The 25,409-nt window shown below is 47.1% G+C and overlaps 1 protein-coding gene across 5 annotated transcripts in view; it reads right to left on the reverse strand.

Moving 5' to 3' along the window:
* Positions 1-3,485: 3,485 nt before the first annotated feature.
* TMPO (thymopoietin) overlaps positions 3,486-25,409 on the reverse strand; it is a 70,514-nt gene continuing 48,590 nt past the window's right edge. Inside the window, exons 5-12 of one of the 5 annotated variants that reach the window (XM_063927739.1) lie at positions 7,480-7,587; positions 7,136-7,255; positions 6,925-7,023; positions 6,453-6,572; positions 6,095-6,205; positions 5,914-6,006; positions 5,684-5,775; positions 3,486-4,617 (exon numbers count right to left, since the gene is read on the reverse strand). In XM_063927739.1, the coding sequence (XP_063783809.1) occupies positions 4,323-4,617; positions 5,684-5,775; positions 5,914-6,006; positions 6,095-6,205; positions 6,453-6,572; positions 6,925-7,023; positions 7,136-7,255; positions 7,480-7,587 (1,038 nt within the window). In that variant the 3' untranslated portion in view covers positions 3,486-4,322. Of the gene's footprint in view, positions 4,618-5,683; positions 5,776-5,913; positions 6,007-6,094; positions 6,206-6,452; positions 6,600-6,924; positions 7,024-7,135; positions 7,256-7,479; positions 7,588-25,409 lie in introns of all 5 variants that reach the window. The other 4 variants (XM_063927738.1, XM_063927740.1, XM_063927741.1 and 1 more) reach the window with 4 other exon arrangements.

Genomic DNA, 25,409 nt, shown 5'->3' on the forward strand with positions numbered 1-25,409 from the left:
GACCATTTGTCCAGCAGGTCCCACTGGAAAGTTCTTGCGTGGAATCTGCCGAATGGGATTGCTTCGTAGGAAGCCCCCATTTTACCCAGAACCCTTGTGCATTGATGCACTGAGACTTGGCTCGGTTTGAGGAGGTTCCTGACTAGCTCGGATAACTCCCTGGCTTTCTCCTCCGGGAGAAACACCTTTTTCTGGACTGTGTCCAGGATCATCCCTAGGAACAGAAGACACGTCGACGGAACCAGCTGCGATTATGGAATATTGAGAATCCAATCGTGCTGCCGCAACACTACCTGAGATAGTGCTACACCGACCTCCAACTGTTCCCTGGATCTTACCCTTATCAGGGAATCGTCCAAGTAAGGGATAACTAAAATTCCCTTCCTTCGAAGGAATATCATCATTTCGGCCATTACCTTGGTAAAGACCCGGGGTGCCGTGGACCATCCCTACGGCAGCGTCTGAACTGATAGTGACAGTTCTGTACCATAAACCTGAGGTACCCTTGGTGAGAAGGGTAAATTGACATGAAGGTAAGCATCCTTGATGTCCCGAGACATCATGTAGTCCCCTTCTTCCAGGTTCGCAATCACTGCTCTGAGTGACTCAATCTTGAATTTGAACCTCTGTATGTAAGTGTTCAAAGATTTTAGAATCGGTCTCACGAGCCGTCTGGCTTCGGTACCACAATAGTGTGGAATAATACCCCGTTCCCTGTTGCAGGAGGGGTACCTTGATTATCACCTGCTGGGAATACAGCTTGTGAATGGCTTCCAAAACTGCCTCCCTGTCAGAGGGAGACGTCGGTAAAGTCGACTTTTGGAAACGGCGAGGGGGAGACGTCTCGAATTCCAATATGTACCCCTGAGATATTACCTGAAGGATCCAGGGGTCTACTTGCGAGTGAGCCCACTGCGCACTGAAATTCATTGAGAACGGGCCCCCACCGTGCCTGAGCTTGTAAAGCCCTAGCGTCATACTGAGGGCTTGGCAGAGGCTGGAAAGGGTTTCTGTTCCTGGGAACTGGCTGATCTCTGCAGCCTTTTTCCTCTCCCTCTGTCACGAGCAGAAAAGAGGAACCTTTTGTCCGCTTGCCAACAAAGGACTGCGCCTGATAATACGGCGTCTTATTTTGAGAGGCGACCTGGGGTACAAACGTGGATTTCCCAGCTGTTGCCGTGGCCACCAGGTCTAAAAGACCGACCCCAAATGTCCCCTTTCAAAGGCAATACTTCCAAATGCCGTTTGGAATCCGCATCACCTGACCATTTTACTGGTAGAATTGGACAACGCACTTATACTTGATGCCAGTCGGCAATTATTCCGCTGTGCATCATGCATATATAGAAATGCATCTTTTAAATGCTCTATAGGCAATAATATACTATCCTTATCTAGGATATCAATATTTCCAGTCAGGGAATCAGACCATGCCAACCCAGCACTGCACCTCCAGGCTGAGGCGATAGCTGGTCGCAGTATAACACCAGTATGTGTGTAAATACCTTTTTTTGGATACCCTCCTGCTTTCTATCAGCAGGATCCTTAAGGGCGGCCATCTCATGAGAGGGTAGAGCCCTTGTTCTTACAAGCGTGTGAGCGCCTTATCCCCCCTAGGGGGTGTTTCCCAATGCATCCTAACCTCTGGCGGGAAAGGGTATGCAGCCAATACTTTTTAAGAAATTATTAATTGTTATCGGGGGGAAACCCACGCATCATCACACACCTCATTTTATTTCTCAGATTCAGGAAAACTACAGGTAGTTTTTCCCTCACCGAACATAATACCCCTTTTTTGGTGGTACTCGTATTATCAGAAATGTATAAAACATTTTCCATTGTCTCAATCATGTAACGTGTGGCCCTACTGGAAATCACGGTTGTCTCTTCACCGTCGACACAGGAGTCAGTATACGTGTCGGCGTCTGTATCTGCCATCTGCCTGACGGCCTATGAGACGTCTGGACAGGCACAAGCTGAGTAGCCGGCTGTCTCATGTCAACCACTGTTTTTTTATATAGAGCTGACACTGTCACGTAATTTTCAACAGTACATCCACTCAGGTGTCGACCCCCTAGGGGGTGACATCACTGTTACAGACACTCTGCTCCGCCTCCACATCATTTTCCTCCTCATACATGTCGACACACACGTACCGACACCCAGCACACACACAGGGAATGCTCTGATAGAGGACAGGACCCACTTAGCCCTTTGGGGAGACAGAGGGAGCGTTTGCCAGCACACACCAGAGCGCTATATATGTATAGGGACAACCTTACAATAAGTGTCTATCCCTTATAGCTGCTTATATCTGTTATTTTGCCAAATAAGTGCCCCCCTCTCTCTTTTACCCTGTTTCTGTAGTTGCAGGATGCAGGGGAGATTCTGGGAGCCTTCCTACCAGCGGAGCTGTGTGGGAAAAATGGCGCTGTGCTGAGGAGATAGGCCCCGCCCCCTTCACGGCGGGCTCTTCTCCCGCTTTTTTCTGGAAAACTGGCAGGGGTTAAATACATCCATATAGCCCAGGAGCTATATGTGATGTATTTTTTGCCAACTAAGGTAAATTCATTGCTTCCCAGGACGCGCCCCCCCCCCCCCCCCCCCCCAGCGTCCTGCACCCTCAGTGACCGGAGTGTGAAGTGTGCTGAGAGCAATGGCGCACAGCTGCAGTGCTGTGCGCTACCTTATGAAGACAGGAAAGTCTTCTGCCGCCGATTTATGGTCCTCTTCTTGCTTCAGCATCTGTAAGGGGGCCGGCGGCGCGGCTCCGGGACCCATCCATGGCTGGGCCTGTGATCGTCCCTCTGGAGCTAATGTCCAGTAGCCTAAGAAACCCAATCCACTCTGCACGCAGGTGAGTTCGTTTCTCTCCCCTTAGTCCCTCGATGCAGTGAGCCTGTTGCCAGCAGGTCTCACTGAAAATAAAAAACCTATTTAAACTTTTACTCTAAGCAGCTCAGGAGAGCCACCTAGATTGCACCCTTCTCGTTCGGGCACAAAATCTTAACTGAGGCTTGGAGGAGGGTCATAGGGGGAGGAGCCAGTGCACACCAGCTAGTCCTAAAGCTTTTACTTTGTGCCCAGTCTCCTGCGGAGCCGCTATTCCCCATGGTCCTGACGGAGTCCCCAGCATCCACTAGGACGTTAGAGAAAATGTATTTATTTTGTACACTCGTACAATTACAGGGATAAAAAGTAGCGAAGAATCTAAGAAAAAAAAAATAACCTGTCATTTATACTATGGACAAAGCTTCACTTTAAGAAGTAAAATCCATGTTGAAATTCATATTTGCATTTCAGTAGCAGTGACATGGCATCCATCTTTTTCCCAAAGAATATATTTGATTATGGGAATGGGATGGGCTACAGCAGCAATGTGTTGCTCTGCCATTCGCCCCAGATGCTTTCTGCTTTGAAGGTCCAGCATAGAGCAAGATACAACTCTGCCCAGCAGAACTAGGTTAGATATAGCATTCACAGTGTTATTGAAAAGATCACTTTTATTCATAATCAACCATGATATTCCTGCAACGAGAAAAGGGAATGGGATGCTAAATTTTAGAAAACAAACTTAAGCAACCCAAGGTGGATTAGACTAGGAGCGGTGGTAGGGGATTCACATTTTGTTGAATGCTGCTTGCCCAACAGTGCACATCTGTAGAAGCTGAAAATTTTTCATTCTTTGAAAAAAAAAAAAAGTTTATTTTAATTTTATTCTAAATGGTATTATGAAGAACAAATGTGTTTATGATCATATGTAATATGGGTTAGAAGCTTTCAACTGTATTAAAAAATCCATGTTGCAGGAATATGTAACAATATGCACACATAAAAAAAACATGTATTTTATAAGAATCAATGTGCCAAGCTACTCTACATATCTATATCAAAATATTTCCCCATTACCATTTTGAAATACATTTGCCAGTTTCTAGCATCTCACACAAAGCTGTCTAAAAAGCATGATATCACTTATTGTATGTTTCTGCGTAAAATTTGAAAAAGGATTCACATCAAGTTACACTCTCCTCTTCCAAATGAAGTAATTCTATCAAAATAAACTAAAGCGTTCCTGTTAAAAATAGAAGAAATACTACAAAATGCTTCAGAGATTAACAAAAATAATATTACTCATTATGGCACAGTCCTTTTCTAGCTGTCCACAGTAAATAACACGTTTCAGATGTCCATATGTACCACCTTTATTCATCTATTGAGTGTTTGGGAAGTGCAGTCACATGATTTGCAAATTTGAGAAACGGCAGTTTTTGTAATCCCAGGACTGTTAAAAATATAATTCAACGGTACAATACTGAAACTTAGTTTTCATCTTCATTTAAATTTTGTTTGCCCTGGAGCAATTTGGAAAATGGATTTCCTTCGTTTGTTTCCATAGCTTGATAAACCAAGAATGACAACACGGCCACAATAACAAGGAAAAGGATCTTTAACCAGATAGGCACGGAACGTCCAGTTTTCATTTTTGGAGCCTTCACATCAACTACTGGTTGGTACTTCGAGACATACTTAGAACTATAGCGTTCTTCCATTTCTAAATCTTTGAGACTTAAGGGTCGACCAGCAGCTCCTTTTATTGGTCTGCGACAGCTGGCGCTATATGACAAATAGTAGAAATACAGTCAGTGAGAAAGCATTATGAAACTGTACATTACATTAATACATCATATTGCACAGTCATGCAGAATATGCCCTGCAATAGGTTATATAAAGGTTTGAAAAACGTTTTCTGTTGATCGAAAAAACACAACCACCAAACATGAGAAAGAACAAACAATAATGACATTTATTCCATTTATTATGGAGCTGCTCCAAGATGAGTAATACACCATATATTTCTTTACATTTTCAGTATTCTACACATCACATAATTAGCAAAAAGCCACACACACTGTAATAGAGACACTAGGCTGTAACTGCAAGACTGGGTACACACCTGAGCAACTTGATGAGAAATTTGGTAAGCTACACACTTACCAATTGGCCTGTCTGTATGGCCAGAAATCACAGATTTGCCCGCCCAGTAGTGATGTTATTGTCAGCAGTTTTACAACCACGTAACAGGTCAGTTGATGTTCATACACACATGCAGATGAGTGTCATCGGCTGTGTTACAGAGCCAAAAGGATATCTGAACGACATCATTCACAGACGTATCGTTCGTTGACTGTACAAATGATATAAGACCATGTGTACCCAGCCTAACTGCACAATAATTGGTTTTACACACATATAAGGTCACAGATTAAATCACAACAGAACTAGACATGTGAATAGCTGCAGCTTTCCTCATCTGAGCCCTTTTTTGCAGATTCAGATCAAGTCGCAAACAGATGTACAAATGTCACAAATCACAGTGGTCTGCATACGCTAGCAATACAGTCTTGTTACTTTCAGTAGTTGTATTTGTGTACAGGATGAACATTTTGAGTGAACAGCCATTATGCATGGCTGAGTTGCCTGTGAGCTGGCACATCAATAGGGGTTATTTGGTGCAATTTGAGGAACACTGTCCGAAGATACATCAGTATATGGGACTTCAAAAGATCTACAAACCCATGAAATCTGTAATTTATATATTTTGTAATGATCAGATTCTCCCCCCTCCAAATACAACCAATTTTGTGTGAGAAACATTTTACATTTAAAGTTCATGTCCCACCTTATTCCTGTTGGAGTCAACATTTCGTATGGAAACATTTCCTTTAGAATATCTTTGTTTTCTCTCTTTTCTTCAAATGTTTTTTCTATGATCTAAAAACAGAAAAAATAAATTTTACTTAAAAATAAACTTAAGAGTTGTGGATTTTAGAATCACCAAGAAACCCAAAAAAGAATGTGATGAAAGCCAAAAACAAATCAACACCAAGTGCACTAATTTAAATATCTTCCCTGTCTTTTAAGGGGGGTTACAAACTTTGTTATTTTCAATTGTCTTGTCTTTTTGGGTGTCTCCATATAGTCACCATTGATATCTCCAGTATCCTTTAAATAAAGAATATTATTTTGAATACACTCTTAACAAGGCCAAAAGTGTGAAAAATATAATGAAAAATAAAAATGAAGTGATCACCTCTATTAGGGCTGTATTCAGAAGATCACTGGAATTTGTATGACCAATAATATGAACATCAGTAACCTTTCTAAGAGAATCTGCATCCATATGCTGTAGCAAGTTCAAATACTGCAATAGTACAACATAGGCAAATAGACACCATTGTAAACATTAACCTGCAATAGCAACTAAAACAAGTATATTGATAAAGCAACCAGATTGTTATCAAAAGCCAAGTGTCTATAAACTGAAAGCTTAAGGGCTACTGGGAATTCAGTTGTGAGGTTTGTGGGTACTCCAAATGTTTAGGTTACACTTGTCTGAATTTAGTCTGCTCAATGCTTCAAGGCAAACAACTTAAATATATGGTATTTACATTTTCACTGAGCAGCTGTTTCTTTGGGGTCCTTCTCGACAAATCTGTTAATTCACTGACTGACCGCAAAGCGTTTGTGTGCTTGAAACTTTCGGTCACTTGATTACCAACCTGACGGGACTCAAAATGAGAATATACTGCATTAGCCTATATAAAAACAAGGAGGAGGGGTGGAGAAAAGAACAAAATGATTAAAAGGTTTTAACTAGAGATGAGCGGGTTCGGTTTTACTCGGTTTTACTCGGTTCTCAAAACGGCATCTAATTGGCTCACGGATGTCACGTGTTTTGGATAGCCAATAAGATTCGGTTTTGAGAACCGAGTAAAACCGAGTAAAACCGAATCCGCTCATCTCTAGTTTTAACTTGTACTACTGAAAATGTATAGTGTGATACTACTTAAAAGCTACCATCAACGGTTTGTAGTTTTTACTATAAAAACACTTAATAATTGATTCAAAATATATATTTACTAGGGTCTGGTTGCTTGAAGGCAATATAGTTTCAGTTACAGGAGCAGTCTCTGAAATATCTGCATCATCATCAAAAGCTAGTGATCCAGCAGTTACCACCTATTTGGAGAATGAAACAAAATAAAAAATTGTATTGAGAAAATAAATAGGTACTAAGAAATATTGATGCGCTTCCACACAAGGCATGGAAGCAAAATAATTCTGCCATCACCCTTTTCCTTGGTGTTCTTCGTGCTACTCTTGTTGACTCTTTAGAGACAGCCTGTAGTCGTCCACTTTTCTCAGGCTCCAAAATCCTCGGAGGATCAGAAACTGCATCTTCAGAAGTGTTCTAATTAAGTGTTAAATATGTTAAATTAGCTAGTTTTCTAAAGAGGTTACCCACTCGTGACAAGACAACAAACTCTAAAAAAAAGTGCTCTAGACTCAGAAACAGCCAGGCAGTGAAAGTATTAGAAGTCTTCATTAAGTGAGTTCTCTAAACAAACACTTGTGTAAAGACCAAAGACCATTTTACGAGTGTGAATTAAGAATAGTAACATGCAAAAGTTTTACTATCAGATCGATAGATAAGTCCTCGATTTCTGTTAGAAATTTCTTTGGTGGCAACATGCTTTTCCGTTTCACATTTAATTCCGACATGAATTCAGTATCGTCAGCTGTCTAAATGTAGAAAAATTAAAAAAAAAAGTAAAACCTGAAAAATGGATACAAGCAACCTGTATGTATTTTGTCAATTATTTTTAAGAATCTCTCACATGCCACAGAACCATAATGTTATAACTCGGCTGGCCACAGATCTGAACTAAAACTTTTTAAATGTTTCCTAGCATGCAGTGTACTTTAAGACAAGCTTGAGAAAATTTAAGAAACATTAAAAGGTACAAAAGTCTGCAACAATAATGGTTGTTAAAGCCACACTCAAACAAGCATACAGTGCTCAATCACTGGCTCAGATAGTAACTGGTACAAAAGAAATATTACTGCTCACATTAGATGCAAGTATGTGGAATATGGGCCTAATTCAGACCTGATCATAGCAGCAAATCTGTTAGATAATGGGCAAAACCATGTGCAGTGCAGGGGATTTGGATGAGGTGTGCTCAAACTGAAAATAAGATTTTAAACCTACCGGTAAATCTATTTCTCCTAGTCCGTAGAGGATGCTGGGGACTCCGTAAGGACCATGGGGTATAGACGGGCTCCGCAGGAGATAGGGCACCTAAAAAGAACTTTGACTATGGGTGTGCACTGGCTCCTCCCTCTATGCCCCTCCTCCAGACCTCAGTTAGAGAACTGTGCCCAGAGGAGATGGACAATACAAGGCAGGATTTAGCAATCCAAGGGCAAGATTCATACCAGCCCACACCAATCATACCATGTAACCTGGAACATACATAACCAGTTAACAGTATGAACAAACAACAGTAACGGTCCAAGACCTATTCCAACTGTAACATAACCCTTATGTAAGCAACAACTATATACAAGTCTTGCAGAGTTTCCGCACTGGAACGGGCGCCCAGCATCCTCTACGGACTAGGAGAAATAGATTTACCGGTAGGTTTAAAATCTTATTTTCTCTTACGTCCTAGAGGATGCTGGGGACTCCGTAAGGACCATGGGGTTTATACCAAAGCATCCAATCGGGCAGGAGAGTGCGTATGACTCTGCAGCACCAACTGAGCAAACGCTAGGTCCTCCTCAGCCAGGGTATCAAACTTGTAGAATTTAGCAAAAGTGTTTGACCCCGACCAAGTCGCCGCTCGGCAAAGCTGTAATGACGAGACGCCTCAGGCAGCCGCCCAAGAAGAGCCCACCTTCCTAGTGGAATGGGCTTCAACCGAATTTGGTACCGGCAATCCAGCCGTAGAATAAGCCTGCTGAATCGTATTACAGATCCAGCGAGCAATAGTCTGCTTCGAAGCAGGTGCGCCAATCTTATTAGCAGCATACAGGACAAACAGAGCCTCTGTTTTCCTAATTTTAGCCGTTCTGGCTACATAAATCTTTAAGGCCCTGACTACATCCAGGTATCTGGAATCCTCCAGGTCACCTGTAGCCACAAGCACCACAATAGGTTGATTCACATGGAAAGAAGAAACCACTTTCAGCAAAAATTGTGGACGTGTCCTCAATTCAGCTCAATCCACATGAAAAATCAAGTAGGGGCTTTTGTGCGACAAAGCCGCCAATTCAGACACTCGCCTTGCTGATGCCAAGGCCAACAGCATGACCACCTTCCAGGTAAGAAATTTCAACTCAACCTTGGTAAGCGGTTCAAACCAGTGTGATTTTAAGAACTGCAACACCACGTTCAGGTCCCATGGTGCCACTGGAGGCACAAAAGGGGTCTGGATGTGCAGCACTCCCTTTACAAACGTCTGGACTTCAGGAAGAGAAGCCAATTCCTTCTGAAAGAAAATCGAGAGGGCCGAAATCTGTACCTTAACAGAGCCTAATTTCAGGCCCATATCCACTCCTGTCTGTAGGAAGTGGAGAAAACGACCCAGATGAAAATCTTCCGCAGGCGCATTCTTGGACTCGCACCAAGACACATACTTTCGCCAGATACGGTGATAATGTCATCTCCTTCCTAGCCTTTATTAAAGTAGGGATGACCTCTTCCGGAATCCCCTTTTTCGCTAGGATTCGGCGTTCAACTGCCATGCCGTCAAACGTAACCGCGGTAAGTCTTGAAATACACAGGGCCCCTGTTGCAACAGGTCTTCCCTGAGAGGAAGAGGCCAGGGATCTCCTGTGAGCATCTCTTGTAGATCCGAGTACCAGGCCCTTCGAGGCCAGTCTGGGACAACGAGTATCGTCTGTACTCTTCGTCGTCTTATGATCCTCAACACTTTTGTGATGAGAGAAAGAGGAGGAAACACGTAGACCGATTTGAACACCAACGGTGTTACCAGAGTATCTACTGCTACTGCCTGAGGGTCAAGAGACCTGGCACAATACCTCCGAAGCTTTTTGTTGAGGCGTGACGCCATCATGTCTATTTGAGGAGTTCCCCAAAGACGCGTTACGTCTGCAAAGACTTCTTGATGAAGTCCCCACTCTCCTGGATGGAGATCGTGTCTGCTGAGGAAGTCTGCTTCCCAGTTGTCCACTCCCGGAATGAAGACAACCGACAGAGCGCTTACATGATTTTCCGCCCAGCGAAGGATCCTTGTGGCTTCCGCCATCGCGACTCTGCTTCTTGTCCCGCCTTGGCGGTTCACATGAGCCACTGCTGTGACATTGTCTGATTGAATCAGAACCGGTAGGTTTCGAAGAAGACTCTCCGCTTGTCGAAGGCCGTTGTAAATGGCCCTGAGTTCCAACACATTGATGTGTAGAAAGGACTCCTGGCCTGACCAAAGACCCTGAAAATTTTTCCCTGAGTGACCTCTCCCTATCCTCGGAGACTCGCGTCCGTGGTAACCAGGATCCAATCCTGAATTCCGAACCTGCGACCCTCCAGGAGGTGAGCACTTTGCAACCACCACAGGAGGGACACTCTGGCACCTGGGGACAGAGTTATTTTCCGATGAAAGTGCAGATGGGACCCGGACCACTTGTCCAGAAGGTCCCATTGAAAAGTCCTTGCATGGAACCTTCCGAAGGGAATGGCCTCGTAGGCTGCCACCATTTTTCCCAGAACTCGAGTGCATTGGTGTACTGACACCCTTTTCGGTTTTAGCAGGTCTCTGACCATGTTCTGGATGTCCTGGGCTCTCTCTATTGGGAGGAAGACATTAATTTGTTCCGTATCCAGTATCATACCTAGGAACGGTAGTCGAGTTGTCGGAATCAACTGTGACTTCGGTAGATTTAGAATCCAACCGTGTTGCTGAAGCACTCTCACAGAGAGCGCCACACTGCTCAGCAATTTCTCCCTTGATCTCGCTTTTATCAGCAGATAGTCCAAGTATGGGATAATTGTGACTCCATGCTTGCGCAGGACCACCATAATTTCCGCCATTATCTTGGTGAAAATCCTCGGGGCCGTGGAGAGTCCAAACGGCAACTCTGAAATTGGTAATGACAATCCTGTACAGCGAATCTCAGGTATTCCTGATGGGGGGCATATATGGGGACATGAAGGTACGCATCCTTTATGTCCAGAGACACCATAAACTCCCCCTCCTCCATGTTGGCTATTATAGCTCTGAGAGATTCCATTTTGAATCTTTTTATGTACAGGTTTAGGGATTTCAGATTCAAAATAGGTCTGACCGAACCGTCCGGTTTCGGGACCACAAATAGGGTTGAGTAGTAACCTCTTCCCTGCTGGTGCAGGGGAACCTTGATTATCACTTGCTGTATACACAGCGTCTGAATTGCAGCTAACACTATATCCCTTTCCGATGTGGAAGCTGGTAGGGCCGATTTGAAAAATCGGCGGGGGGCACCTCCTCGAATTCCAATTTGTAACCCTGGGAAACTATTTCCAACACCCAGGGATTCAGGTCCGAACTGACCCAGGCCTGACTGAAAAGTCGAAGACGTGCCCCCACCGGTGCGGACTCCCTCAGGGGAGCCCCAGCGTCACGCTGTGGGTTTTGGCGCAGCCGGGGAGGACTTTTGTTCCTGGGCACCTGCCGAAGCAGGTGCTCTTTTGCCTCTGCCCTTACCTCTGGCGAGGAAAGAGGATCCCCGACCTCTTCTGGACTTGTGCAACCGAAAGGACTGCATCTGATAGGGTGTTACTTTCTTTTGCTGTTGGGGAATATATGGTAAAAAATTGTATTTACCTGCTGTAGCTGTGGAAACCTGTCCTGCTTAGGGAAGGGGTATGCCATATAAATTCTTTTGGGGATCTGCGGTCTCTTTTCCGGAGTCTCCCAAGCTTTTCCAAAGAATTCTTTTAATTCATGAGATGTTGGAAAGTTAATAATCTGTTTCTTTTCCTTAAACATGTGTACCCTTGTGTCGGGGACCGAGGGTTCATCCTCAATATGCAACACATACCTTATTGCCACAATCATACACTGAATGGTTTTCTTGTGTTAAGGGACGCTTTTGAGACCCCGACGGGCCCTGTGAGTCGGTCCAATCTGAGGATTGACCCCCTGATATCCCCCCTAACACAGCCTTATCAAGCCTTTTATGTAAAGATGCCACACTTGCATTCAACATATGCCACATGTCCATCCAATCCGGAGTTGGCACAACCAACGGGGACACACCACTCATTTGCTCCACCTCCTCCTTGGAGAAGCCTTCCGCCTCAGACATGTCGACACACGTACCGACACCCCCCACACACAGGGATTAACCTATAAGGGGACAAAACCCCAACCAGGCCCTAAGGAGAGACAGAGAGAGAGTATGCCAGCACACACCAGCGCTTAAAAACACTGGAAAAAATATGACCAGATAGCGCTTTTCTATATATAATATACCAATACCCACTCACTGTGTCGCTAATGTGCCCCCCTCCTCTTTTTTCCAGCCTGTGAAGTTCAGCAGGGGAGAGACCAGGGAGCCAGCGTTTTCCTCATGCAGCTTCTGTGGAGAAAATGGCGCTGGTTAGTGCGGAGGATCAAGCCCCGCCCACCCGACGGCAGGCTTCGGTCCCAGTGATTTTCCAATTAAAATGGCGGGGGATCATAGATTTACTGCCTCCGCAGCCTATTCAATCTGCATTTGCCCAAATGTGAGGTGTACTGCTGCACAGGGCGCCCCCCCCCCCCCCTGCACCCTTCCGTGCTGCTCTGTGTGTGTGTGACTGGGAGCAATGGCGTGCAGCTTACCGCTGCGCGCCTTACCTCATGAAGATCTGATGTCTTCTGCCGCCTAAGATGTCTTCTGCCTTCTCATCCAGCTTCTATCTTCGGCATCTGTGAGGAGGACGGCGGCGCGGCTCCGTGACGAACCCCGGGTGAGACCTGTGTTCAGACTCCCTCTGGAGCTAATGGTGTCCAGTAGCCTTAGAAGCAGTGCCCAACTTGACAAGCCAGTTCTGCTTCTCTCCTCGGTCCCACGATGCAGGAAGCCTGTTGCCAACAGGACTCCCTGAAAATAAAAAACCTAACAAAATTCTTCAACAGAAAACTCTGGAGAGCTCTCTGCAGTGCGCCCATTCTCCTCTGGGCACAAGATCTAACTAAGGTCTGGAGGTGGGGCATAGAGGGAGGAGCCAGTGCACACACATAGTCAAAGTTCTTTTTAGGTGCCCTATCTCCTGCGGAGCCCGTCTATACCCCATGGTCCTTACAGAGTCCCCAGCATCCTCTAGGACGTAAAAGAAATATAAATTGCGGTGTAAAAATAAAAGCAGCTAGTATTTACCCTGCAGAAAAACAAAATAACCCACCCAAATATAACTCTGTTCATGTTATATCTGCCCCACCTGCAGTACACATGGTTTTGCACATTAGCTAACAAACTTGCTACTGCCCTATGGGGGTAATTCCAAGTTGATCGCAGCAGGATTTTAGTTAGCAATTGGGCAAAACCATGTGCACTGCAGGGGAGGCAGATATAACATGTGCAGAGAGTTAGATTTGGGTGGGTTATTTTGTTTCTCTGCAGGGTAAATACTGGCTGCTTTATTTTTACACTGCAAATTAGATTGCAGATTGAACTCACCACACCCAAATCTAACTCTCTCTGCACATGTTAGATCTGCCTCCCCAGCAGTGCACATGGTTCTGCCCAATTGCTAACTAAAATCCTGCTGCGATCAACTTGGAATTACCCCCTATGTCCCAACACCAATTTGTGTGCTAGCCTGAAACAATACACTTAGGGGTATATTCAATAACTGTCGGAAGCTGCCGTCTTGTCGGAAAGACGGCAGCTTCCGAAAGTTTTAGGTCGGAAGGGGTTCCGATCTATTCATTACAGCCCCGTTTTTTCAGACTTGCCGGAATGCACACTGACCGGCGGCTTCTTTAAGGAGACGGGGAGCGGTGCGGTGGGCTACGGGGAGCGGGGATGAGAGGCACCTTGACGGCTGTCCCCTGGCCAGGCACATCTCTCCCTGCAGTGCCCTCCCCCCATCGCCATCACCTCCCCACGCAGCCGCCCAGCTCCCCCGGCAACAGCAGAGCTCCCCCCGCCGCTGCTGTCAGCGCACCCGGCAGCCGCTGACAGCAGCGGCAGCAAAGGACCCCCGGTACGGCCAAATCCAACATGCTCCAAATAAATTAACACAGCCTACTGCTTTTAAAACGCTGTAACAATGTTTGTTTCTTAGCACGTCATCATTTAGCTATAAAAGCATGCTTAACAATTCACAGCAGTCCACGACCCAGTGGGGAAAAAAAAATAAGAATTTACTTACCGATAATTCTATTTCTCATAGTCCGTAGTGGATGCTGGGGACTCCGTAAGGACCATGGGGAATAGCGGCTCCGCAGGAGACTGGGCACATCTAAAGAAAGCTTTAGGACTATCTGGTGTGCACTGGCTCCTCCCCCTATGACCCTCCTCCAAGCCTCAGTTAGGATACTGTGCCCGGACGAGCGTACACAATAAGGAAGGATTTTGAATCCCGGGTAAGACTCATACCAGCCACACCAATCACACCGTATAACCTGTGATCTGAACCCAGTTAACAGCATAACAGAGGAGCCTCTGAAAGATGGCTCACAACAATAATAACCCGATTTTTGTAACAATAACTATGTACAAGTATTGCAGACAATCCGCACTTGGGATGGGCGCCCAGCATCCACTACGGACTATGAGAAATAGAATTATCGGTAAGTAAATTCTTATTTTCTCTAACGTCCTAAGTGGATGCTGGGGACTCCGTAAGGACCATGGGGATTATACCAAAGCTCCCAAACGGGCGGGAGAGTGCGGATGACTCTGCAGCACCAAATGAGAGAACTCCAGGTCCTCCTCAGCCAGGATATCAATTTTGTAGAATTTTACAAACGTATTTGCTCCTGACCAAGTAGCTGCTCGGCAAAGTTGTAAAGCCGAGACCCCTCGGGCAGCCGCCCAAGATGAGCCCACCTTCCTTGTGGAGTGGGCATTTACAGATTTTTGGCTGTGGCAGGCCTGCCACAGAATGTGCAAGCTGAATTGTACTACAAATCCAACGAGCAATAGTCTGCTTAGAAGCAGGAGCACCCAGCTTGTTGGGTGCATACAGGATAAACAGCGAGTCAGATTTCCTGACTCCAGCCGTCCTGGAAACATATATTTTCAGGGCACTGACAACGTCTAGCAACTTGGAGGCCTCCAAGTCCCTAGTAGCCGCAGGCACCACCAATAGGTTGGTTCAGGTGAAACGCTGAAACCACCTTGGGGAGAAACTGAGGACGAGTCCTCAATTCCGCCCTGTCCGAATGGAAAATCAGATAAGGGCTTTTTCAGGATAAAGCCGCCCATTCTGACACGCGCCTGGCCCAGGCCAGGGCCAACAGCATGACCACTTTTCATGTGAGATATTTTAACTCCACAGATTTAAGTGGTTCAAACCAATGTGACTTTTGGAACCCAAAACTACATTGAGATCCCAAAGTGCCACTGGAGGCACAAAAGGAGGCTGTATATGCAGTACCCCTTTTACAAACGTCTGAACTTCAGGGACTGAAGCTAGTTCTTTTTGGAAGAAAATTGACAGGGCCGAAATTTGAACCTTAATGGACCCCAATTTCAGGCCCATAGACACTCCTGTTTGCAGGAAATGTAGGAATCGACCCAGTTGAATTTCCTCCGTCGGGCCTTACTGGCCTCGCACCACGCAACATATTTTCGCCAATTGCGGTGATAATGTTTTTGCTGTTACATCCTTCCTGGCTTTGATCAGGATAGGGATGACTTCATCTGGAATGCCTTTTTTCCTTCAGGATCCGGCGTTCAACCGCCATGCCGTCAAACGCAGCCGCGGTAAGTCTTGGAACAGACAGGGTCCTTGCTGGAGCAGGTCCCTTCTTAGAGGTAGAGGCCACGGATCTTCCGTGAGCATCTCTTGAAGTTCCGGTTACCAAGTTCTTCTTGGCCAATCCGGAACCACGAATATAGAGCTTACTCCTCTCCATCTTATCAATCTCAGTACCTTGGGTATGAGAGGCAGAGGAGGGAACACATACCCTGACTGGTACACCCACGGTGTTACCAGAGCGTCTACAGCTTATTGCCTGAGGGTCCCTGGACCTGGCGCAATACCTGTCGAGTTTTTAATCATGTGGAAGACTTCTGGGTGAAGTCCCCACTCTCCCGGGTGAAGGTCGTGCTGAGGAAGTCTGCTTCCCAGTTGTCCACTCCCGGAATGAATACTGCTGACAGTGCTATCACATGATTTTCCGCCCAGCGAAGAATCCTTGCAGCTTCTGCCATTGCCCTCCTGCTTCTTGTGCCACCCTGTCTGTTTACGTGGGTGACTGCCGTGATGTTGTCCGACTGGATCAACACCGGCTGACCTTGAAGCAGAGGTCTTGCTAAGCTTAGAGCATTGTAAATGTCCCTTAGCTTCAGGATATTTATGTGAAGTGATGTCTCCAGGCTTGACCATAAGCCCTGGATATTCCTTCCCTGTGTGACTGCTCCCCAGCCTCGCAGGCTGGCATCCGTGGTCACCAGGACCCAGTCCTGAATGCCTAATCTGCGGCCCTCTAGAAGATGAGCACTCTGCAACCACCACAGGAGGGACACCCTTGTCCTTGGTGACAGGGTTATCCGCTGATGCATCTGAAGATGCGACCCGGACCATTTGTCCAGCAGGTCCCACTGGTGCGTGGAATCTGTCGAATGGGATTGCTTCGTAGGAAGCCACCATTTTACCCAGAACCCTTGTGCATTGATGCACTGAGACTTGGCTCGGTTTTAGGAGGTTCCTGACTAGCTCGGATAACTCCCTGGCTTTCTCCTCCGGGAGAAACACCTTTTTCTGGACTGTGTCCAGGATCATCCCTAGGAACAGAAGACACGTCGTCGGAACCAGGTGCGATTTTGGAATATTGAGAATCCAATCGTGCTGCCGCAACACTACCTGAGATAGTGCTACACCGACCTCCAACTGTTCCCTGGATCTTACCCTTATCAGGGAATTGTCCAAGTAAGGGATAACTAAAATTCACTTCCTTCGAAGGAATATCATCATTTCGGCCATTACCTTGGTAAAGACCCGGGGTGCCGTGGACCATCCATACGGCAGCGTCTGAACTGATAGTGACAGTTCTGTACCATAAACCTGAGGTACCCTTGGTGAGAAGGGTAAATTTTGACATGAAGGTAAGCACCCTTGATGTCCCGAGACATCATGTAGTCCCCTTCTTCCTGGTTCGCAATCACTGCTCTGAGTGACTCAATCTTGAATTTGAACCTCTGTATGTAAGTGTTCAAAGATTTTAGATTTAGAATCGGTCTCACCGAGCCGTCCGGCTTCGGTACCACAACAGTGTGGAATAATACCCCGTTCGCTGTTGCAGGAGGGGTATCTTGATTATCACCTGCTGGGAATACAGCTTGTGAATGGCTTCCAAAACTGTCTCCCTGTCAGAAGGAGACATCGGTAAAGCCGACTTTAGGAAACGGCGAGGGGGAGACGTCTCGAATTCTAATTTGTACCCCTGAGATATCACCTGAAGGATCCAGGGGTCTACTTGCGAGTGAGCCCACTGCGCGCTGAAATTCATTGAGACGGGCCCCCCACCGTGCCTGATTCTGCTTGTAAAGCCCCAGCGTATACTGAGGGCTTGGCAGAGGCGGGAGAGGGTTTCTGTTCCTGGGAACTGGCTGATTTCTGCAGCCTTTTTCCTCTCCCTCTGTCACGGGGCAGAAATGAGGAACATTTTGCCCGCTTGTCCACGAAAAGACTGCGCCTGATAATACGGCGTCTTCTCATGTTGAGAGGCGACCTGGGGTACAAACGTGGAATTCCCAGCTGTTGCCGTGGCCACCAGGTCTGAAAGACCGACCCCAAATAACTCCTCCCTTAATAAAGCAATACTTCCAAATGCCGTTTGGAATACGCATCACCTGACCACTGACGTGTCCATAACCCTCTACTGGTAGAAATGGACAACGCGCTTAGACTTGATGCCAGTCGGCAAATATTCCGCTGTGCATCACGCATATATAAAAATGCATCTTTTAAATGCTCTATAGGCAAAAATATACTGTCCCTATCTAGGGTATCAATATTTTCAGTCAGGGAATCCGACCACGCCAACCCAGCACTGCACATCCAGGCTGAGGCGATTGCTGGTCGCAGTATAACACCAGTATGTGTGTAAATACCTTTTAGGATACCCTCCTGCTTTCTATCAGCAGGATCCTTAAGGGCGGCCATCTCAGGCGAAGGTAGAGCCCTTACAAGCGTGTGAGCGCTTTATCCCCCCTAGGGGGTGTTTCCCAACGCACCCTAACCTCTGGCGGGAAAGGATATAATGCCAATAACATTTTAGAAATTATCCGTTGTTATCGGGGGAAACCCACGCATCATCACACACCTCATTTAATTTCTCAGATTCAGGAAAACTACAGGTAGTTTTTCCTCACCGAACATAATACCCCTTTTTTTGGTGGTACTCGTATTATCAGAAATGTGTAAAACATTTTTCATTGCCTCAATCATGTAACGTGTGGCCCTACTGGAAGTCACATTCGTCTCTTCACCGTCGACACTGGAGTCAGTATCCGTGTCGGCGTCTATATCTGCCATCTGAGGTAACGGGCGCTTTAGAGCCCCTGACGGCCTATGAGACGTCTGGACAGGCACAAGCCGAGTAGCCGGCTGTCTCATGTCAACCACGGTCTTTTATACAGAGCTGACACTGTCATGTAATTCCTTCCAACAGTTCATCCACTCAGGTGTCGACCCCCTAGGGGGTGACATCACTATTACAGGCAATCTGCTCCGTCTCCACATCATTTTTCTCCTCATACATGTCGACACAAAAGCACCGACATACAGCACACACACACAGGGAATGCTCTGATAGAGGACAGGACCCCACTAGCCCATTGGGGAGACAGAGGGAGAGTTTGCCAGCACACACCAGAGCGCTATATATATATATACAGGGATAACCTTATATAAGTGTTTTTCCCCTTATAGCTGCTGTATAGTTAATACTGCGCCTAATTAGTGCCCCCCTCTCTTTTTTTAACCCTTTCTGTAGTGTAGTGACTGCAGGGGAGAGACAGGGAGCTTCCCTCCAACGGAGCTGTGAGGGAAAATGGCGCCAGTGTGCTGAGGAGATAGGCTCCGCCCCTTTTTCGGGGACTTTTCTCCTGCTTTTTTATGGATTCTGGCAGGGGTTAAATGCATCCATATAGCCCAGGAGCTATATGTGATGCATTTTTTTTGCCATCCAAGGTGTTTTTATTGCGTCTCAGGACGCCCCCCCCCCAGCGCCCTGCACCCTCAGTGACCGAAGTGTGAAGTGTGCTGAGAGCAATGGCGCACAGCTGCAGTGCTGTGCGCTACCTTGTTGAAGACAGGACGTCTTCTGCCGCCGATTTTCCGGACCTCTTCTGCCTTCTGGCTCTGTAAGGGGGGCGGCGGCGCGGCTCTGGGACCCATCCAAGCTGGGCCTGTGATCGTCCCTCTGGAGCTAATGTCCAGTAGCCTAAGAAGCCCAATCCACTCTGCACGCAGGTGAGTTCGCTTCTTCTCCCCTTAGTCCCTCGATGCAGTGAGCCTGTTGCCAGCAGGTCTCACTGAAAATAAAAAACCTAATCTAAAACTTTCACTAAGAAGCTCAGGAGAGCCCCTAGTGTGCACCCTTCTCGTTCGGGCACAGATCTAACTGAGGCTTGGAGGAGGGTCATAGGGGGAGGAGCCAGTGCACACCAGATAGTCCTAAAGCTTTCTTTAGATGTGCCCAGTCTCCTGCGGAGCCGCTATTCCCCATGGTCCTTACGGAGTCCCCAGCATCCACTTAGGACGTTATTTTCTCTAAGAATTTACTTACCGATAATTCTATTTCTCATAGTCCGTAGTGGATGCTGGGGACTCCGAAAGGACCATGGGGATAGCGGCTCCGCAGGAGACAGGGCACAAAAGTAAAAAGCTTTAGGACTACCTGGTGTGCACTGGCTCCTCCCCCTACGACCCTCCTCCAAGCCTCAGTTAGGATACTGTGCCCGGACGAGCGTACACAATAAGGAAGGATTTTGAATCCCGGGTAAGACTCATACCAGCCACACCAATCACACCGTACAACTTGTGATCTGAACCCAGTTAACAGCATGATAACAGAAGGAGCCTCTGAAAAGATGGCTCACAACAACAATAACCCGATTTTTGTAACAATAACTATGTACAAGTAATGCAGACAATCCGCACTTGGGATGGGCGCCCAGCATCCACTACGGACTATGAGAAATAGAATTATCGGTAAGTAAATTCTTATTTTCTCTAACGTCCTAGTGGATGCTGGGGACTCCGAAAGGACCATGGGGATTATACCAAAGCTCCCAAACGGGCGGGAGAGTGCGGATGACTCTGCAGCACCGAATGAGAGAACTCCAGGTCCTCCTCAGCCAGGGTATCAAATTTGTAGAATTTAGCAAACGTGTTTGCCCCTGACCAAGTAGCTGCTCGGCAAAGTTGCAAAGCCGAGACCCCTCGGGCAGCCGCCCAAGATGAGCCCACTTTCCGTGTGGAATGGGCTTTTACAGATTTTGGCTGTGGCAGGCCTGCCACAGAATGTGCAAGCTGAATTGTACTACAAATCCAACGAGCAATCGTCTGCTTAGAAGCAGGAGCACCCAGCTTGTTGGGTGCATACAGCATAAACAGCGAGTCAGATTTTCTGACTCCAGCCGTCCTGGAAACATATATTTTCAGGGCCCTGACTACGTCCAGCAACTTGGAATCCTCCAAGTCCCTAGTAGCCGCAGGCACCACAATAGGCTGGTTTAAGTGAAAAGCTGAAACCACCTTAGGGAGAAATTGAGGACGAGTCCTCAATTCTGCCCTGTCCGTATGAAAAATTAGGTAAGGGCTTTTATAGGATAAAGCCGCCAATTCTGAAACACGCCTGGCTGAAGCCAGGGCTAACAGCATTACCACTTTCCATGTGAGATATTTTAAGTCCACAGTGGTGAGTGGTTCAAACCAATGTGATTTTAGGAATCCCAACACTACATTGAGATCCCAAGGTGCCACTGGAGGCACAAAAGGAGGCTGTATATGCAGTACTCCCTTGACAAACGTCTGAACTTCAGTAACAGAAGCTAGTTCTTTTTGGAAGAATATTGACAGGGCCGAAATTTGAACCTTAATGGACCCTAATTTGAGGCCCATAGACAGTCCTGTTTGCAGGAAATGCAGGAATCGACCCAGTTGAAATTCCTCTGTAGGGGCCTTCCTGGCCTCGCACCACGCAACATATTTTCGCCAAATACGGTGATAATGTTGTACGGTCACATCCTTCCTGGCTTTGATCAGGGTAGGGATGACTTCATCCGGAATGCCTTTTTCCTTCAGGATCCGGCGTTCAACCGCCATGCCGTCAAACGCAGCCGCGGTAAGTCTTGGAACAGACATGGTCCCTGCTGGAGCAGGTCCTTTCTTAGAGGTAGAGGCCACGGGTCTTCCGTGAGCATCTCTTGAATTTCCGGGTACCAAGTCCTTCTTGGCCAATCCGGAGCCACGAGTATAGTCTTTACTCCTCTCCTTCTTATGATTCTCAGTACTTTTGGTATGAGAGGAAGAGGAGGGAACACATACACTGACTGGTACACCCACGGTGTTACCAGAGCGTCCACAGCTATTGCCTGAGGGTCCCTTGACCTGGCGCAATACCTGTCCAGTTTTTTGTTGAGGCGGGACGCCATCATGTCCACCTTTGGTTTTTCCCAACGGTTCACAATCATGTGGAAGACTTCTGGGTGAAGTCCCCACTCCCCCGGGTGAAGATCGTGTCTGCTGAGGAAGTCTGCTTCCCAGTTGTCCACTCCCGGAATGAACACTGCTGACAGTGCTATCACATGATTTTCCGCCCAGCGAAGAATCCTTGCCACTTCCGTCATTGCCCTCCTGCTTCTTGTGCCGCCCTGTCTGTTTACGTGGGCGACTGCCGTGATGTTGTCCGACTGGATCAACACCGGCTGACCCTGAAGCAGAGGTCTCGCCTGACTTAGGGCATTGTAAATGGCCCTTAGTTCCAGGATATTTATGTGAAGTGACGTTTCCATGCTTGACCACAAGCCCTGGAAATTTCTTCCCTGTGTGACTGCTCCCCAGCCTCTCAGGCTGGCATCCGTGGTCACCAGGACCCAATCCTGAATGCCGAATCTGCGGCCCTCTAGGAGATGAGCACTCTGTAACCACCACAGGAGAGACACCCTTGTCCTTGGAGACAGGGTTATCCGCTGATGCATTTGAAGATGCGATCCGGACCATTTGTCCAGCAGATCCCACTGAAAAGTTCTTGCGTGGAATCTGCCGAATGGAATCGCTTCGTAAGAAGCCACCATCTTTCCCAGGACCCTTGTGCATTGATGTACTGACACTTGGCCTGGTCTTAGGAGGTTCCTGACTAGGTCGGATAACTCCCTGGCTTTCTCTTCCGGGAGAAACACCTTTTTCTGTACTGTGTCCAGAATCATTCCTAGGAACAGCAGACGTGTCGTCGGAATCAGCTGCGATTTTGGAATATTTAGAATCCATCCGTGCTGTCGTAGTACTACTTGAGATAGTGCTACTCCGACCTCTAACTGTTCCCTGGACCTTGCCCTTATCAGGAGATCGTCCAAGTAAGGGATAATTAAGACGCCTTTTCTTCGAAGAAGAATCATCATTTCGGCCATTACCTTGGTAAAGACCCGGGGTGCCGTGGACAATCCAAACGGCAGCGTCTGAAACTGATAGTGACAGTTCTGTACCACAAACCTGAGGTACCCTTGGTGAGAAGGGCAAATTGGGACATGGAGGTAAGCATCCTTGATGTCCAGAGACACCATATAGTCCCCTTCTTCCAGGTTCGCTATCACTGCTCTGAGTGACTCCATCTTGAACTTGAACCTTTTTATGTAAGTGTTCAAGGATTTCAGATTTAAAATGGGTCTCACCGAGCCGTCCGGCTTCGGTACCACAAACAGCGTGGAATAATACCCCTTTCCCTGGTGAAGGAGGGGTACCTTGATTATCACTTGCTGGGAATACAGCTTGTGAATGGCTTCCAATACCGCCTCCCTGTCGGGGAGAGACGTTGGTAAAGCAGACTTCGGGAACCGGCGAGGGGGAGACGTCTCGAATTCCAATTTGTACCCCTGAGATACTACCTGCAGGATCCAGGGGTCCACTTGCGAGTGAGCCCACTGCGCGCTGAAATACTTGACGGGCCCCCACCGTGCCTGAGTCCGCTTGTAAGGCCCCAGCGTCATGCTGAGGACTTGGCAGAAGCGGGGGAGGGCTTCTGTTCGTGGGAAGAGGCTGTCTGCTGCAGTCTTTTTCCCCTTCCTCTGCCCCGGGGCAGATATGAGTGGCCTTTTGCCCGCTTGCCCTTATGGGGACGAAAGGACTGAGCCTGAAAAGACGGTATCTTTTTCTGCTGCGAGATGACTTGGGGTAAAAAGGTGGATTTTCCAGCCGTTGCCGTGGCCACCAGGTCCGATAGACCGACCCCAAACTCCTCCCCTTTATACGGCAATACTTCCATATGCCGTTTGGAATCCGCATCACCTGACGACTGTCGCGTCCATAACCCTCTTCTGGCAGAAATGGACATCGCACTTACTCTTGATGCCAGAGTGCAAATATCCCTCTGTGCATCACGCATATATAGAAATGCATCCTTTAAATGCTCTATAGTCAATAATATATTGTCCCTGTCCAGGGTATCAATATGTTCAGTCAGGGAATCCGACCAAGCCACCCCAGCACTGCACATCCAGGCTGAGGCGATTGCTGGTCGCAGTATAATACCAGTATGTGTGTATATACTTTTTAGGATATTTTCCAGCTTCCTATCAGCTGGTACCTTGAGGGCGGCCGTATCCGGAGACGGTAACGCCACTTGTTTTGATAAGCGTGTGAGCGCCTTATCCACTCTAGGGGGTGTTTCCCAACGCGCCCTAACCTCTGGCGGGAAAGGGTATAATGCCAATAATTTTTTAGAAATTAGCAGTTTTTTATCGGGGGAAACCCACGCTTCATCACACACCTCATTTAATTCATCTGATTCAGGAAAAACTACGGGTAGTTTTTTCACACCCCACATAACACCCTTTTTTGTGGTATTTGTAGTATCAGAAATGTTCAAAACCTCCTTCATTGCCGTGATCATGTAACGTGTGGCCCTACTGGAAAATACGTTTGTTTCCTCACCGTCGACACTGGAGTCAGTGTCCGTGTCAGTGTCTGTATCGACCTGAGGTAACGGGCGTTTTATAGCCCCTGACGGTGTTTGAGACGCCTGTACAGGTATTAACTGATTTGCCGGCTGTCTCATGTCGTCAACAGTCTTTTGTAAAGTGCCGACACTATCACGTAATTCTTTCCATAAGACCATCCAGTCAGGTGTCGACTCCCTAGGGGGTGACATCACTAACAGGCAATTGCTCCGCCTCCACATCATTTTCCTCCTCATACATGTCGACACAGCGTACACACAGGGAATGCTCTGATAGAGGACAGGACCCCACTTGCCCTTTGGGAAGACAGAGGGAGAGTTTGCCAGCACACACCAGAGCGCTATATATATATATATATATATATATATATATATATATATATATATATATATATATATATATATATATATATATATATATATATATATACATATACATATACATACATACATATACATACAGGGATAACCTTATATAAGTGTTTTTCCCTAATATAGCTGCTGTATATATTAATATGCCAATTTAGTGCCCCCCCTCTCTTGTTTTACCCTGTTTCTGTAGTGCAGGACTGCAGGGGAGAGTCGGGGAGCCTTCCTCCAACGGAGCTGTGAGGAAAAAATGGCGCCAGTGTGCTGAGGAGATAAAGGCCGCCGATAAGGGGGCGGAGCCTCTCCCGCTTTTTAATGGAAAAATTGGCAGGGGTTAAATGCATCCATATAGCCCAGGAGCTATATGTGATGTATTTTTTGCCAAACAAAGGTTTTTTATTGCGTCTCAGGGCGCCCCCCCCAGCGCCCTGCACCCTCAGTGACCGGAGTGTGAAGTGTGCCTGAGAGCAATGGCGCACAGCTGCGGTGCTGTGCGCTACCTTATTGAAGACAGGACGTCTTCTGCCGCCGATTTTCCGGACCTCTTCACTCTTCTGGCTCTGTAAGGGGGCCGGCGGCGTGGCTCCGGGACCCATCCATGGCTGGGCCTGTGATCGTCCCTCTGGAGCTAATGTCCAGTAGCCTAAGAAGCCCAATCCACTCTGCACGCAGGTGAGTTCGCTTCTTCTCCCCTTAGTCCCTCGGTGCAGTGAGCCTGTTGCCAGCAGGTCTCACTGAAAATAAAAAAACTACTTTTAACTTTTACACTAAGCAGCTCAGGAGAGCCCCTTAGCCTGCACCCGTCTCGTTCGGGCACAAAAATCTAACTGAGGCTTGGAGGAGGGTCATAGGGGG

This window comes from Pseudophryne corroboree, chromosome 6, assembly GCF_028390025.1.
Source record: "Pseudophryne corroboree isolate aPseCor3 chromosome 6, aPseCor3.hap2, whole genome shotgun sequence".
Classification (NCBI taxonomy): domain Eukaryota; kingdom Metazoa; phylum Chordata; class Amphibia; order Anura; family Myobatrachidae; genus Pseudophryne; species Pseudophryne corroboree.